This window comes from Tiliqua scincoides, chromosome 1 (assembly GCF_035046505.1).
Source record: "Tiliqua scincoides isolate rTilSci1 chromosome 1, rTilSci1.hap2, whole genome shotgun sequence".
Classification (NCBI taxonomy): Eukaryota; Metazoa; Chordata; class Lepidosauria; order Squamata; family Scincidae; genus Tiliqua; species Tiliqua scincoides.
This window is the reverse complement of record NC_089821.1, coordinates 229,845,829-229,862,425: the sequence shown is the minus strand read 5'-3', so window position 1 is coordinate 229,862,425 and position 16,597 is coordinate 229,845,829. Positions and strand designations below refer to the sequence as shown.

Below are 16,597 nucleotides of genomic sequence, written 5' to 3'. Positions count from 1 at the left end.
AGAGGTGCTCCGGAACAGAATCTCTGAGGCTGATCTCACAGGTTCATATGTGATCAGACCATCCCTTACCTAACCTGTTTTAGAGCTTTATTTAATGAATTCTGTAGATTTTTATCTTGCTTTTTATTTCCAAGGAGACTCCCAAGGCAGCTCACATCAATTAAGTATACAAAAACAAAGATAAAAACCAAAATCATAATATAATTGACACTGTAAAACCATTACAACAAAAAACGTTATGGAGGGGGCAGTATGCCTTGCTTGCCCTTTTTGCCCTCACAAGGCAGGCAGGCGGTATTGGACCATTATGAGGGGAGAGTGCCATGGTCCAAGCTTAAAGTGGCATATGCAGGTGAAGGTGGCAGTAGCGGCTTTTTGCCTTGCTAGCTTTTCTTTCTTTCTCTTCTCTTCCTCTCCACAGGAAACTTGGCATTTCTGTGGACACTTTACAGCCATTGGACTAGATCAGGCGTGTCCAAACATTTTGGCAGGAGGGCCACATCATCTCTCTGACACTGTGTCAGGGGCCGGGAAAGAGAGAATTAATTTACAATTGAAAATTTGAATAAATTTACATAAATGAATATATTAGAGATGGAACTTAATGAATGAATGAAGGTCTTGGAATAGTTCAAGTCCTATAAAATAGGACTGCTGCTGCTACTGCATCACAGACATGAAACAGCAAGTAGTGGAGGGAGCCCTCATCCCACAGCTCAGATGAGAGGTTGAACAGTTGTCCTCAAACTGAGAGCAGTTGCATCAGGCCAGCACGGGCTCCAGCAAGTCTCCGGAGGGCCAGAAGCTCATTGGAGACTGGGGGCTCCCTCAGGGCCTGATTGGGAGCCTCTGAGGGCCACAGGTGGCCCCTGGGCTGGGGTTTGGGCACCCCTGGACTAGATCATTTAGGGATGTCAAGAATAGTACATTTCTTAGCTCCTAATTGTCTTCTTTCCTGGTTAAATGTATGTCTAAGAGTTTAAGAAAATGTAAGAGCATAGTAATAATAATAATAATACAGGTATTTATATACCGGCTTTCTTGGTCGTCAGATTTCTCCTCAGACTTTAATTCAAGGCAGTTTACATAGGCAGGCTGTTCTAAATCCCCATAGGGATTTTTACAATTGAAGAAAGGTTCTGTCTTTCAAGAACCACAACATTTCAGATGGATCTTTTCTGATCTGGTATCACATTCTGGCCTCCAGTTTCCTCCCAAGCAGACTGACAAGCAGCTCCTTCATCTCTCACTTGAAGGGCAGCCGATTCTTCGCTCACACCAAAGAGCAGGTGGAATAACTCGACTTGGCTTGTCAGCTGCTTCAAGGTCTCACCATTCACTGTGCCTGTGGCCTCGAACCGGCGACCTTTGGATGTTATCTTCAGGCAAATGGAGGCTCTACCCTCTAGACCAGACCCCCTGCCCATGAGTAGTGCAGCTGCTCATTATTTGATTAACAAGATCTCTCAAAAACAAAACAAAAATGATTCAAATGTTGTTCTTTTTTCTGGGATAGGTAGATTGCAATGAGTATAGATTAATAGGAATAAGCAAGTGTATTTGTTTAACCATAGGTTATTAACATGATATATGAAACCATGTGAAATTATATTAATGGCAAAAAAAAATACAAGTAGAGGTGGGGCCTCCATATCCACAGATTATTCATCTGCAGATCTGACTCAATGCCGGTCCCCCTAGACTCACATGGAACCAGACTTAACCCCTGGAGGGCTTCCTCTGTGGGCTTCAGAAAAGCCTTTTCAGCCAAAAGATTACTGCTTCCCATTTCCCAAAGGAAATGGGAAATGACATTTTAATGCCATATAAGGCATTCTGAGGCCCAGGGAAGCCCACAATGGTCTTCAGCAGGCCTCAAAATGCCTTATATGGCATAAAAATGGAGAATCAGTTTCCTTCGGGAAATAGGAAGGAAACAAAAAAAATGCCGCAATTGTTTCGCTCTGGAAACCAGCAGTATAGGTCGAACCTTGTTATACATGGATTTTTTATACGTGGATTTAACTCAACACAAATGGTCACTGCAAATGAGAAAGCATGTGTTGTTCCTGGAGAAGGGGAAAAATTAATTCCTTTAAAATCATAGTTTAAAAAACAGCTTTTATTGCTGTTGCAGAGAGACAGTCATGGAAGCCATCATTCCATTTTTCAGCTGAGTCTGGCAAAAGCAGGGGGATCTTTGCATTTCTAATTGCTGACTGCCTCTCTACAACAGTAAGAAAAGAAAAGCTGTTTTTAAACCACAATTGCACTTTTTAATTTTTTAACTGCTTTTGTTTTATACATTTTATGGTATCAGCAGGGAGTCCCAGAAACCCACATCCCCTGTGGATGTCGAGGCACGATTTTATTCCATTAGGAGCAATGGAGGGGCAAGAAACCTGGAGTGGGTCTTTAAATCTATTTTTCCACTTTTTTTATCTACAGGATTTTTTATACACTAGGGGTTCTGGAACAGAACCCCAGTGGATAATGAGGGACAACCTGTAGTGTTTGTTTTTTTTTTTTTGTTGGCTGAAAAGGCCATTCAGAAGCCTGCAGAGGAAGTGGGTGCATGTGCATTGCTTCTGTAGGCTTCAGAAAGGTGACTTGAGAACAGCTCTGGTTGCCTCCAGAGGGCTCAGGTGGGGCCAATCGCGAATTTAATTATCTGCAAATTTCGACCTCCCCAGGGGATCCGAGAATGGATCTCCCACGGATACCAAGGCCCCACCTGTACGCATAAAGCAAATTGGACCATGGGGATTAAAAATACTTTTGAGATCTGACTAGGGCCGCAACTTAAGTTTCTAAGTTAAGTTTCTATTCCTCATTACAACATATCTGACGTTTCTTCAGTGTAAGAATATTAAAATAACATTGTGGTGCCCTGATGCGGATTATTTAATGTTAATATTCTGATGTTTTGTAGTTGGCTTGTTCTGCGAGGTTGTGTGTTATCATTTGGCCCCTTCCAGCTTTTATTGGTCTGTGCAGCTGCATTGCCTGTGTATAAACTGCCCAAATTCCACAGCTGTAGATACTATTCCACGGGGAGAAATTCTCCCTCCCGTTCTGCAGTTGCATGAATTGGATCAATTGTACCACGTTTCATAAACCTGCTCCTTGCCAGGCTCTGCAGTTCCTTCCAGATAATCTTGTGGTAACACCAATAATGCAATCACATTGCAGCAAATGATTGTTGAGCAGGGAGAAGGAATGTTCGCCACATGTATTGTAAATTACACAAGCATCCTAACATGGGCTGGGTTTGTGTCTGGCTGATTGTCAACCAGCCTGGAAAGAAATTTTACTCTAGGTCACACAACTGTTTCAGACCTCCTGACTGACATTTCAGACATGGCAGATAGCCAAGGAGTAGATTATTCTCATTTTCTCAAAGCATCTAAAATCCAGTCAAAAATAATCCCAAGCATTCAATATCAAAGCTCCTTTCAGAAGCCCTAATAATACAAGCAGTTTCTCAGACAGTAGTGAATGGATGCGCCATTGTCTCTCAACCTTGGTGAAAAATGGAAGAAATACCACTCTCCTGCCACTGTCTCAAGACTGGAGTGTTTTACCTTGTCCCTCTCCAATCGAGACAAGCAGGCAGTGGAAACACCCTATTGGCTGCTTTGTTGAAAGGGAGCAGGTATAAGGCAGCCATTAGCACCATCTGCCTTCCTTCTGCTCAATGTGCCTCAAGTGTAATATGGGACAGGAAGTATGAGAGAATTTTGCTGTACATTCTGAGTCAAGAGTCAATGGGGAGGCCAGTACAGATCTCCAGAGGCTGGCTTGGAGATGCTGGCTGGTAACCCCTTGGGCTTGGATTGCAAAGGTGACTTCATAGGCTTTCCACCTTGGGGAAGGCAGGGTAATTCAGCTGCCTCAACCCCTTTGGGGTTGGCATTGAGAAGTGAGGATTGTTAACAGATAGTTCCTAGCCTTGGGTCAGGGTGGTAATGCTTGAAAGGGGAATTGATAGTTGCTTGTTGTCTCTTCCAGGGAGGGGACCTAAACTAAAGGGGGGAGGTGTTTGTGGGAGGTAGGACCTGCTGTAGGGTTTTGTCAGTATCTTGTTGACAGTTATTGATTCAATAAAATGTGGACCAATTATAATCCATAACCCTGTCACATGTGTTTATTGGGCGGCACCATGGCAGAAAATTTTTTATATGAGAGCACTCATTGCATTTGCTCTTAATTTTTTGAGCAGTGCTTTACAAAATATCTGGCCTTCTATACTGGTAGTTTATACTGACTTCTGTTGAATGCATATCTATCCTGTGGTGCCTGCCCCATACTCAGGATTTTGTTGGAACACTCCAGGGAACAATTTAGAGTGTTGACAAAAATTGTGTATTAAGCTTAGAAGGAATTGGCCCTTGTGACTATTTCGAAAGAGTTGTTCACAACACTGCTATTTGCCTAGCTGAACTACTTGGAAGTGAAGCCTACAATTATAACATGCGATTGCTGAAAAAAATGGCATAACTAAATGTAACTGTTCACTTCAGAATATGCTTCTGAACCTTATAACGAATATTCATGGAGGTTCATGCTCACATTTTTGACAGTTTCTGGTAATTTTTTAAAAAATTTGTTTAAATTTTTTTTTTAAATAATGGTTGCTTTTGTAGCTTTCAGCTCAAATTGAATTGTGTTCACAATCTTGCCCTCAGCTGGAACAGCCCTTTTTCTTATTCTTTCTTTAAATTGCTCTGTGCTTTGAATGCATCAAAGCATATTTTTTTCCAAGTGGAAGAAACCAAAACCTGTATTTTGAACTGAAATGGTTTGTTTTTAAGTGTTTGTTCTTCAATCTGTATTTGAGCTCAGCAACCCTTGGGGCAGGGTAGTAGGTCATTATCTGCTATTTCCTGTTGCTTTTAGACCTGGTCACTGTCCAAGGAAAACTGTGCACATGCAGTTCTCAGAATTGTTCCAAACGTAAATCCGTTCTGTAAGATTGCTAACTGCACTGAAGTCTAAATCCCCTCCTGTTGGCTAAGATCAACACCGTTGTCTCCATAGGGAAATTGTAAAGCTGGATTACTTTTCAAAAGAGGGTTATTGCAGAACGGCCTGTTGAACCCACGGACCCTGTTATCAGAAGGATGTATTGTTTTTCTCAGCTCTTTTTATTGGCATACTTCAGATATTTGCATACCCGTCCCAATTCTTCACAAAGCCTATTTTTGTTTTCTAATATGATAGAACAAAATGTGGTTGTGTAATGGTTTGGGGGGTGTGTGTGAGAGAGGGAGGGAGGGAGGGAGGGAGGGAGGGAGAGACATCCGTTCTTCCTGTTCACCAAAGTGATTGAAATAGCCATTATCGATTATTTTCTATATAAGTACTGAAAGAGCAGTTATTTCAGAATAAGATATTAAGGGTCTTATGTTACTAACAGGAATTCAGTTAATGTTTGGCTGCAATCCTATGCACACTTTCTTGAGAGTAAGCTCCATTGAAGACAATGAGACTTACTTCTGAGTAGACATGCTCTTAGCCGTTTTTTCAGATTTAATGGAATCTGTCCTGTATTTTCTAGTCTTCATTTATTCAAGAATACCATATAATAATCCCTTTTATTATTTCATGGATGAAAATATAGTCACTTGAATGGATGAAGCTAGAGGCAGAGGCCAGCAGACTAGTGGTGTGGCTTAGTAGACACTGGTGGTGCCAACACATTCCAGACACAAATGTGTAACAGACAGTGTGGGAACTAAATGTACATACCAACACATGGCTTCGAATGAGAAAAGCAATGAGACAAGCCACTGACTCCAAGTAAAATACTATTGAGCACAGTGAGACTTACTTCTGAGTAGAACTGCTTAGGATTGTGCTGTAAGAGGAAATCGGTCCCAGCTTAGAGCAGTGGGGAACACTGGAGCACATCATTTGAGACCAAGATCTATGAGTAAATCTGTGACAGAAAGCTAAGCAGAAAATACTGTTGCCTTTGTAGCGTTAACAATAATAGAGTGTCTCTGAGCATATGCTTAACAATCTATTTCTAGTTTTCCCCTTCATTTTGCTTCCCACAGCCTTCTACAAAAGTTTATTCTTTTCTCACAGTTATTTCCGGAAGTGAGAAGGTGATGAAGGCGAGCGAGGAGGATGGATTGGGAAGGGGGTGGATTCAGCAGCAGCAGTTCCCGCCAAATCCTAACCCCCTTCCCAGACCTGATTCATGTTCATGGGTTCATGCAGGTTCATGGGCAGGAGGTCTGTTCTAGAGGGTAGAGCCTCCATTTGCCTGAAGATAACATCCACAAGGTCGCCAGTTTGAGGCCACTGGCACCGTGCGACCTTGAAGCAGATGACAAGCTGAAGCCGAGCAATTCCATCTGCTCTGAGCATGGGAGGATGGAGGCCAGAACGTGAAACCAGATCAGAAAGAAACATCTGAATGTTGTGGTTCTTGTAAGATAGAACCTTCTTTCAATTGTAAAAATCCCTATGGGGATTTAAATAGCCTGCCTATGTAAACCGCCTTGAATAAAGTCTTGAATAAAGACCAGGAAAGGCAGTATATAAATACCTTTATTATTATTATTATTTATTGCACCAGCAATATTGATTGTGCAGGTCTGAGCTGACCCACTGGATCAGCAGTGGGTTACCCTGGGGAAGGGAACAAATCTTCCTTCCCCTGAGGAGGCCTCAGAGGCAAACTTCCCTCTCAGGACGCAGCAGACACCTCACTGGTACTGCTGCATCGCCATGCAAGGAGTTAGGTAGGACTGGGTGATTGTTTTCCCATATGGAAACATTGACTGAAATATATTAGATGAACAATTATGTTGCATTTATGGATTTCTTTCTGTCTTTGTCTTTTATTCCAGATTTGGAAAGTCCTGAAGGAATAGCTCTTGATCATCTTGGGCGCAACATTTTCTGGACAGATTCTCAGCTTGACAGAATAGAGGTAGCAAAGCTTGATGGCAGCCAGCGCCGAGTGCTGTTTGACACAGAGCTTGTGAACCCCCGAGCCATTGTAGCAGACCCTTTGAGAGGGTAGGCAACATGCTGGTGTTTTCAGAAAATGTTCATTGATAACTTGCTCTATTCCTGGGCCTTGTATTGGACTGTTCCACATACTGGTTTTATCTGTTGGACACACAAAGCTGCATGCTAGTGAGTCAGACCATAGGTTCATCGTGCTCAGGACACTGACTAGCAAGAGTGCTCCAGAATTTCAGTTGGATCTTTCCTAGCCTATCTCGAAATGCCAGTATTCTCCTCCCCCTTCCACATATATACAGCCATTCTAAAGTCATGTTTCTGTCTGACCATGGAGAAAACCTATTCCCAAACCCAACTATGGCAATCAGGACGATCACATTACTTCTTGTTCCTTAACTCTCAAAGGGCACAATCTTATCTTGCACTGGAACAGGCAAGCTAGGAGGCTTGCATTGATTCCAGCGTGAGACAGGGCTGCGAAGTGGCTCAGCCAAAGGTAAGAGGAAACTCTTCCCCTCATCCCTGGGTAAACCACTGCACCCCCTACGAGTCTCCTTGGACTTGCACCACCTCAGGAGGTGGCAGAAATCCAAGGAGAGTGGAGTGACTTGAAGCCACTCCACGCTACTCGGGAACGAGGGTTGGGATCTGGCATAACAGCCGGATCTGGCATAATAGCCGGATCCCAGCCCTGCCTCCCACTTCCCACTGCCTCCGGGGCCACCGGGGTGCAAGGGACTTGCGTCAGCCTAACTCATTGTTAGGATTGTGCTGAAAGTAAGAGCTCCTTACTGAACACAGCTTTCACTTCATATTTCTTTAAGTTTCCAAATATATCGTAACAGTTATTGTTTGTTTAAAATTGAGCACTATACTTGTTTGGAGACTAGAATATGTTAGCAAAGTCACTACTGGCTATGCTATGCTTCTGTTTCGCCTCAGTCCTCCACCATCTTCTGTGCTGAAAGAATGCACACTGCTTGCAATGGTTCCCCCCCCCCCAAACCAGATACCCAGCAAGAGGTAAGTAAGAATATCTTTTCTCTTGGCAGGCTGCCTATTTGCCAATAGGTCTCCTCAGACTTATGCCAGCTATTTTGCAGGTGTAAGTCTGAGGAAAGAAAGATAGTAGTTTCAACTGGAAAAATGCAAATAGGATCCTGGCGAACGCAGTTGCCACTGAGATCCATCACTTCCTTCAGTGAAGGCAGGGGAAAGGAGGATTCTCCAAAGAGCCATGCGTTTATTTTGTGTTATTGAAATAGAGTGAAGCTGTTCAAATGCAACAAGGACAGCGCAAACCTGGCTTGCACTGGAATGGGAGGCCTCCCCCATGTCCAGCGTGATTTTGGGACTGACTCAGCCCAGGACAAGGGGAATCGCTGCCCCTGACCCCGGGGAGATCTGCAGTAGCTCCAATGAGTCTACTTGGATCTTTGTCACCTAAAGAGGTGGTGCAGATCCAAGCAACCTGGAGCTGCCCTGGGCTGCCTGGGAATGGGGTCAGGATCTGGCATAACTTCTAGGTCCTGGCCCCGCCCCCTGCTGTCCTGCCGCCTGCCTGCCATGCATCCTTCCTACCTTTGAATGCCTCCTCCTCACTGTCCCTACGCCCTCCCAAGACCCCTGCACCGGCCAAGCTTGGCCGGCATGGACCTACCTTCTGCTGTCAGCGGAAAGGCTGGATTCAGCCTCTGCTGGCCGGCGCACATCTTTGTGCCGCTTGGGCTGATGCTCGAGGAGGTGCAGATGTGCTTTATGGCACGGTTGCAACTCTCCTGAATCATTGTTCAGCCCAGCCCATTGTTAGGGTTGTGCTCGAAATCAAGCCTTTTACCTTCATGCTCCCTCCTTCCCTCCCCTTTTCTAGCTCTCCTCCTTTTGCATGTTGAAATCAGAAGTATATATTCCTGATGAGTGGCAAAATAGATTGCCATTTCATCCAAACCTGATAAACTATGATTTGTGCAAGCTAGGAATAAAAACTTTTTTATCTCTGTTTGCAAAGGCTGGAAGGAGGAGCAATGGGAAGAGGGTACACATTTTAACTAAAGCTTAATCGATGTTGCTCATGCTTGTAATGCTTAAACTATGAGTTAGGATTATGCCTCAACATCCCCTGTATGTCTGTGCCTGGCCAAATTCAGAAACTGGCTATGATAAGAATACTTTTAAATGCTTCACTGAAAACAGAATTAAATAACTTGAATAATACAGGCTCAGTATACTATTGAGGTTGATACAAATTTTTGTGTATCAGATTGTTTCTTATTCCTGCCACCTTAATCATAGGCAATAGTGTGTTCCCTTTTAATTCTATTTGTCTTTGTACATCCAGAAATCTTTATTGGACAGATTGGAACAGAGAGGCTCCTAAAATTGAAACTTCATACATGGATGGCACAAATAGAAGGATTCTTGTTAAAGATGATTTGGGGCTGCCAAACGGGCTGACATTGGACACATACTCTTCATTGTTGTGCTGGGTGGATGCAGGTAAAGACTCACCCAATTTACAGTGAAATACAATGCTTGACTGTTTTGCCAGTTCAGTGTTTTATTTCAGCATCAATGTATTCTCCATTTTCATCATCTTCAAGAATATTTATACAGCACCCTTCAACAAAAAGTAATTCACAAAGCAGTTCACATAGCAAAATAAATCAATAAATGTCTCCAAAGTGCTCACAGTCTTAAAAAAGACACAGTGGAGACACCAACAGCAACAGTCTTGCTGGATGAGTAGGAGCTCCTCCCCTGCTAAATTTCAGACGAATTTAAAAGGTGCCCCTTTGCCCAGTTATCAAATTTAGTTTCTAGTTAGGGTCCAATCCTGAACCCTCCCAGAGCTGGTGCTGAGCCCTAGCGCCGGTGCTGGATGCTGTAAACGTGCCATAAAGTATGTTTACGGCACCAGGAGAGTAGGGAGTGCAGACACTGAGCCCATGCCAGTTAGGGCGCTGGACCCAGCAAAGGCAGGAGAAGAATGTGCTGCCACCAGGGGTAAGTGAAACAGCTGGACAGTGGTGTAGTCTCTGGAGGGCAGAAAGAGGATGGGGTGAGCAGATGAACTGGGGCAGGAGGAGAGTGGGACCAGCAGAGCTCTGGTCCACCATATCCTGAACTCCGTGTCTGGCTGAAAAGCCCAACATGGAATCTCAAGTCTTTGCTGGCAAAACAGCCATGGGGCTTGGGGCTTTCCCCAGAGTAAGGGGACAATAGTCCCCTTTCCTTGAGGAGACTCTCAGCAGCTTTCCAGCACCCGCTGGATGCAGCAGTACTAGCTTTGGTGCTGCTGCTACAGTGGGCGCTGGGAAGCATAGAATTCAGCTGTTGACTTTCAGCCCAACCCTATCAAAATCCTACTGGAAAGAGCTTTAAGATCTGATATAGAAAAAGTTGGGGATGGGTGAGGCACAAAATAAACTTAAAGAAAACCAAAATGTTCCTTTCCTTTTTCCCCCTACAAAGGAACTGTTTGTCCCATACAAAGACTAAATTGTTTTATTGTTTTCAGGCACCAAGAGAATTGAATGTATGGACACCAACCAGCTTGCTCGACGAAAGATCCTTGAAGGAATCCAGTATCCTTTCAGCATTACGAGCTATGGGAAGAATTTGTTTTACACAGACTGGAAAAGGTATGATAATCTGCATTACATATTCAGTTGTGATTTAATTTGTTTTACTTCAGTCTCATAGAAACTGCATTTGTCATTTAGGCATTTGTGCATTTTTCCTGAGAGATGTCATTCTTTTCTTCAGACATACAACTGAATTAGAAAGCAGATGTACTGAGGGGATGAATTTATATCAGGTTTTTTTTCCCAGAACAGGGAGAATTTGTATTAGAAAGTCATTATGGCAGCACTTACTCTAAATGTATAATACAGAAGCTAGTAATATGAAGCCTTTCTTCCTATTAGTCAGTATGCAGAACATAATAAAAAGCCTCTACATTTTATCTATGAAAGGTTGAAGAGTCAATCTGAGGATAGTTCTGGCAAAATTTTAGAGACATTCCTTTGTAAACAAAGGTTGGGACAAACAAAGATGCAGCAGCAGCCAGCCTTTCCAGTGTTGACCTGTGGTCTAAAGCAGGGGTGTCCAAACATTTTGGCAGGAGGGCCACATCATCTCTCTGACCCTGTGTTGGGGGCCAGGAAAAAAAGAATTAATTTACATTTAAAATTTGAATAAACTTACATAAATGAATTTATTAGAGATGGACCTTATATGAATGAATGAAGGTCTTGCAGTAGCTCAAGGCCTATAAAAGGTCTTGCACACAGCCTTTCCCTCACTGCCACTGCTGCATCACAGATGTGAAACAGCAAGTTGCAGAGGGAGCCCTTGTACCACAGCTCAGGTGAGAGGTTGAACAATCATCCTCATGCTGAGAGCAGTTGTGTTGGGCCAGAATGGGCTCCAGCCAGTTTCCAGAGGGACAGAGGCGCATTGGAGACTGGGGGCTTCCTGAGGGCCTGATTGGGAGCCCCCAAGGGCCACAAGTGGCCTGCGGGCCGGGGTTTGGGCACCCCTGGTCTAAAGTCTTCTCAGGCACTGTTGGTGGAAAACCAGAATCACTAGCAGAAGCACCTATGATCTTTGTGTGAGGGAAGGAGCACAGTCTTCTTCCATACTTCTCAAAGAGATGAGTTTAACTTCAGGCTTCTTGATCTTGGGGAAATGCATTGCTAAAACCTACTTGCATACAGAATTCCTTATTGAGTTAGGGATTCTTCTGCGCCAACAATGTGTGCCTGACTGGATTGAGGCAATTGTCAATCTGCTTTTCAATCCAGAGGATCTGTTACACCAGTCTCCAGCCTTGTCAAGATGTCCCATTCCTAACTGTTTGTGAGATGTGCTTTACTCAAGGAAAAGTTACATTGCCCTTAAAAATCTGAGCAGTTCAGATTAAAAGAGTACAAAGTCACATTTCTTTCCCTGGAGGAGGAAGGGTGGCATTCATGACCAATGGGAAGACCCTCCTCCTGGTGGCAGTAGGTCCTTAAAGAAAGAATCTCCCTCTGGGAGCTTCCCCTTTCTTCCCCAGACCAGTCCTGCCTAGGAAAAGGACATGGCCTCCGGTTGAGCTGCTTCCCAACCTTTTATTTAAAGAAAAAGAAGAAAAGTGAGGAAGATTTGCTCCCTCCCTGCCTCATCACCTGCACAGCATGGTTGAGGGAGCAAGCTCATGCCAGTCAGGGACAAGCGGGTACTTTGCGGAGTGCATCCTGTCCCGTCCCCCCAACTCCGGGCAGAGAGCGAAGCTGTGGCGAGGAACTGGGGTGAGTGGCCACGTGGAGCGCAGTTCCTCCTGGCTCCGAGGTTCAGCGGCAGCCCACAGCAATGGCGATGACAGGGCCCCTGGATTGGAAAACCTACCACATAAATCATCATAATTCATTGTATAGAAGACTTCTCCTTCCTGCTGTTGGAAGTTCTGTGTAGAACAGTTAAAATATTTTTAGTCTCCTTTCATTCCTGTCATTTATAAGTTCTGCTCAGGCCTTCACTCTCCCAGTCAAACAAATCTGACCCCAAGAAAGACTGGGATAGTGTGCAGGAATCATTCATTAGCGAGGTGCAGGACTAGCATGCATGTTCCTGGGAAGACCCTCATACGTTCCCTGTCCCTGGGAAAGCAAGCGCCTGAATAGGGCTGCTATCTTATACTGTTCTTAATTTATCTTCCCAAATTGTCATCATTATTTTTGCTCTTTTGCATGCTTCAGAGATGCTGTGGTAGCAGTGGATCGCACAATCTCAAAAGAGGATGATGACTTTCAGCCCCACAAGCGTACTCGCCTTTATGGAATAACTACAGCTTTGGCTCAGTGCCCACAAGGTAATTCAAGAGTCTATTTTAAGCCATTAAAGAATCTGAATATATGAATAAGTAGAACTATACTGTGTTTTGCGGATAGTTCTCCACAGCATTACTACTGGGGTCAATAAATACTAAGCTGGTGATTCAGTAGTATATATATGGATAACTTTTACTTTTTTCCTTTTGATTGAATAATTTAGAGAAACTAAAATATGTAAGTGTTGTTGACTACTACTTTTTCATTTGTTTCCTTGCCACTGGAATATTATTTTACTCTCAGTAGAAGAGATCAAAATCCCTTGTGTTATTGTGAAAGTCATGATATAAAGTTTGGACATAAAGGACATAAAGTTTGTCCTTGACTGTACTGGTTCAGATTTACTTTGGAATCAGACTTGGGAAACATCATTGTGTCTCTCTAGTGGTCCATCTTGCCATTCTAGTTTTGACAGACAGAAAGGAGGTGACAATGAAGTTTGTCATACTAGACTTATGTGCAAAGCTTTCAATATCAATAAACACGTAGTTGTGTCCAAAATGTTCTCTGTGGAGTTGAGAAATCCTTTAGAGATTATATTACTATTCATTGGGGGGGGGGGGAAACACCTTTCTTTGTCATATTCATAAGCATCTAGAACCACCTGTGACAGAGGGCATATTTCATGTGGAAGCATACTAGTTAGAAAAAGAGTTCTGAATAAGTGGTTGGATTTGTAATGGGAAAATTCTAACTGAATTTTGTAATTAAGTTTTTTGCACAAGCAGTTGTTCTCCGCTTGCTTTCTTCCTTCCTATTTGCCATTCAAGCAGGGGGCAACATGGTACAGAGGGGAAGAACACAACATGGTGACAATCTGTTTCCCATTACAACTGATTTCATTCATACTCTGTGGTTATTGCCCTCCAATCCTTTGGTGTGAGCTCTACAACAGCTGGGGGCAATTTCTTCTTTCCCCCACTTTTGCTCCTGTTTCTGGAGAGGGCCAGCTTAATGTAGTCACCATTTTTTGATCCATGTGATGCCATTCCACTGCTGACAGCCAGTTAAAATTGAATAGCTAATATTACCATGTTTGACTGGAAAGAACTACTGGACCCCATACTGTAAAGTTGGGAAGCCCAAGCAAGAAAGAAGGAATGCAGCCCAGTATTATTTCCACTATTTAGTGGAAAATGTGACCTGTACCTTTATTCTCCTTCCTTTATTTCCAGCATATTGCTGCTATTCGGCAACCAGTGACCTGATGATGAAAAACAAAAGCTATGGCATCTCTAACACAATATTTATTTTTAAATGTTTTCTTTTGAATACATGTGTGCATTTGCCCGTTATATTTTTAATATATTTTTATTACCTTATAGGACATAACTATTGCGCAGTGAATAACGGAGGTTGTACTCATCTTTGTCTGGCTACCCCAGGAGGCCGCTCTTGCCGCTGCCCAGACAACACCATTGGAGTGGATTGTATAGAAAGAAATTGAGAGCTACAGCCCGGAGTGTGTTAAGGCAGCAGCCACCTTTTGAAATGTACTGTAAATAAATAGTTAAAAGGCCAGTCACATACAAGGAAAGATCCTGATAAGCTCTCCATGCTGCTTGCACCTCAAAATCACAAAGTACACAAGTTAGGACAACAGTGGCTACCTAATAGAATGTTGGCACATCTGTGCATCTCATTCATTGTCCACCTCTCTTTTTTAAAGATGAGTCTGGTGACCAGCTGTACCTGTGCTGGTCAGATAGCAACTCCTTGTCAAATTGTTGAACAAACTACAGTATGGAGTATTGGAAAGCACAGGAGAGCAAGATCTCAAACACACAAAATCACTTGGTGTGTAAGACTACTTTTTGTCAGTTCATGTACCCCGCCCCCCATAGCCCACCACAGGTGCAACTGAGTTTTAAGTTCACATGAGCACTAAACAATAAAGCTCAGGAAAAGGGTGGGGTGAGGTAGCTGGACACCCCAAAGTTAAGATTGTGTTTGCAATAACATCCCATAGCCAGCATCTTAAGCAAACAAATTCCTATATCAAACAGGTCCTTGTTCCAGAGGCCCCAAATAGGTCCTTGTTCCAGTGATTTATAACCACTGTTCCTTCAAATGTTGTATTGCTTTACTAAAAGAATTAATGCAGTGTGGTACTAGAGAAATAAGAAAAAAACCCTTTTCCCCACCAGTGGCGCAATTGTGGTGATCCTGTCGCCATTATTGCTGTCGCCCCTTAAGGGGACAGAGCTGGGGCTTCTTGGGTTGGGGCGTCATGACATCCCAGTTTGAGAACCTCTGCTTTAGTAGGTATTCTTAATGGTTCACTGGATTTTCTAAAAGGGGAGCAAAGGGATGTGTTTGGCCTCTTACTCTTTGAACTGTTATACTGATCTAGTTCCACTGATTTCCATAGAGCAGCATCAGGGTAAACTGTCTCTGAAGGACCTTTCTCTGTCCTTTTTAGTGTGGACTTCCGACATTCTACAAAGCAATAATGAATTTGACCTCAAGAAAAATGACTATTTTCCAAAGGGATCATGTCAGGTGTTCTTCAATAGCTTTAAAATTTCAGTCAGCTTTAATACTTTTTCATAAATTTGGACAACTTTTCCTTTCTGAATGTTGCTTGACCACTTCGTTGCAATCTTAGATGTTCTTTTACATATGAGCAATCAAGATGACTAAACAATCCCTCAACCCCACAATTCTCAGGCATGGGTCTTTGTGTCCCAACTTGCTGGATAAACCAAAAACTTAGACCCATTTTTCTGTGCCTGTTGCTAGTAGGCACAGTGAAATTATCAAAGTATGCTGTATAAGCAAGATGGAAAAGAAGAACATCTGCAGCACAACAAATCTGTAGTGATAACAACTGCTTCTAATTTAAAGCATCTTTCAGGTACAGTGATTTCATTAAAAAAAATCTTTAGGCTGTGGTAGACATTGCTTACCAGGCTGCAGTATTATTATACAGAGCCAATTTTGAGCCTTCAGCTCTGTGACAACTTTTTAAATTTTATATTTATCATTATCAAATGCTATATTAAATGTTTAATTTGTGTATAACTCTTATATACCTTTAATGTAGTTAATTTTGTATACTTTATTAAGACATGTCTGAAAAACTGTAAATACCAAAAGCTGTGCTGAAACAAACCAAAGGTGCTTTTAATAACTGTTTTTTTTCAGAGTGATTTTAATTTCAGGTGACATTAAAGTTTACACGCTGTACAGCTAATCACAGAACTGCCAATAAAAAGATTCTTTTGTTTTTGTAAAAAAAGTTTTCTACTTGCAGTATTTACTCTGTGAGCATCTGAGCCAAATGTTCTTTTAGAAGACACAAGCTGTGTCCTATGAATGATTACCAGTCTTCCCAGCTCATAAAATATTCTGAGCAAATGTTTAATATGTGCAACTTGTTGCTGTAAAAAAATGTATGGACTGCTCAACCAGCACTCAGAATCCAGTCGCGTGAAATAGTTGTGTATGAGAGAGTATATAACCCCAGGGTCTTTTAAAAATAATGCACAAATGGCTTCAAAGAGACTTTTCTGAGAGCTCCATTTTGCAGTGGGCTATTAGGTCAAATGATCCTTTTATCTGAAATGCATTGTGAAGACACTTCTCAAGATCGGCAGTGCCTCTTAATTAACAATAAACAATCATGGGAAGGCAATCTGCACTGGCACCATGGCATGTAAGAAGTGTGTTTTTTTTCTAGAGACACTAGCATTCCTCTTCAGAAAAATTTCCCCTCCCCCACCCCATGCAATAGAAGC

At 42.7% G+C, this 16,597-nt stretch overlaps 1 protein-coding gene across 1 annotated transcript in view; it reads left to right on the top strand.

The window, feature by feature from the left end:
* Positions 1-16,098, top strand: part of NID1 (nidogen 1) — a 50,885-nt gene extending 34,787 nt beyond the window's left edge. Inside the window, exons 16-20 of the mRNA XM_066617086.1 lie at positions 6,864-7,035; positions 9,323-9,480; positions 10,502-10,625; positions 12,726-12,838; positions 14,183-16,098. Of these exons, the coding sequence (XP_066473183.1) occupies positions 6,864-7,035; positions 9,323-9,480; positions 10,502-10,625; positions 12,726-12,838; positions 14,183-14,304 (689 nt within the window). The 3' untranslated portion in view covers positions 14,305-16,098. The remainder of the gene's footprint in view (positions 1-6,863; positions 7,036-9,322; positions 9,481-10,501; positions 10,626-12,725; positions 12,839-14,182) is intronic.
* Positions 16,099-16,597: the final 499 nt, after the last annotated feature.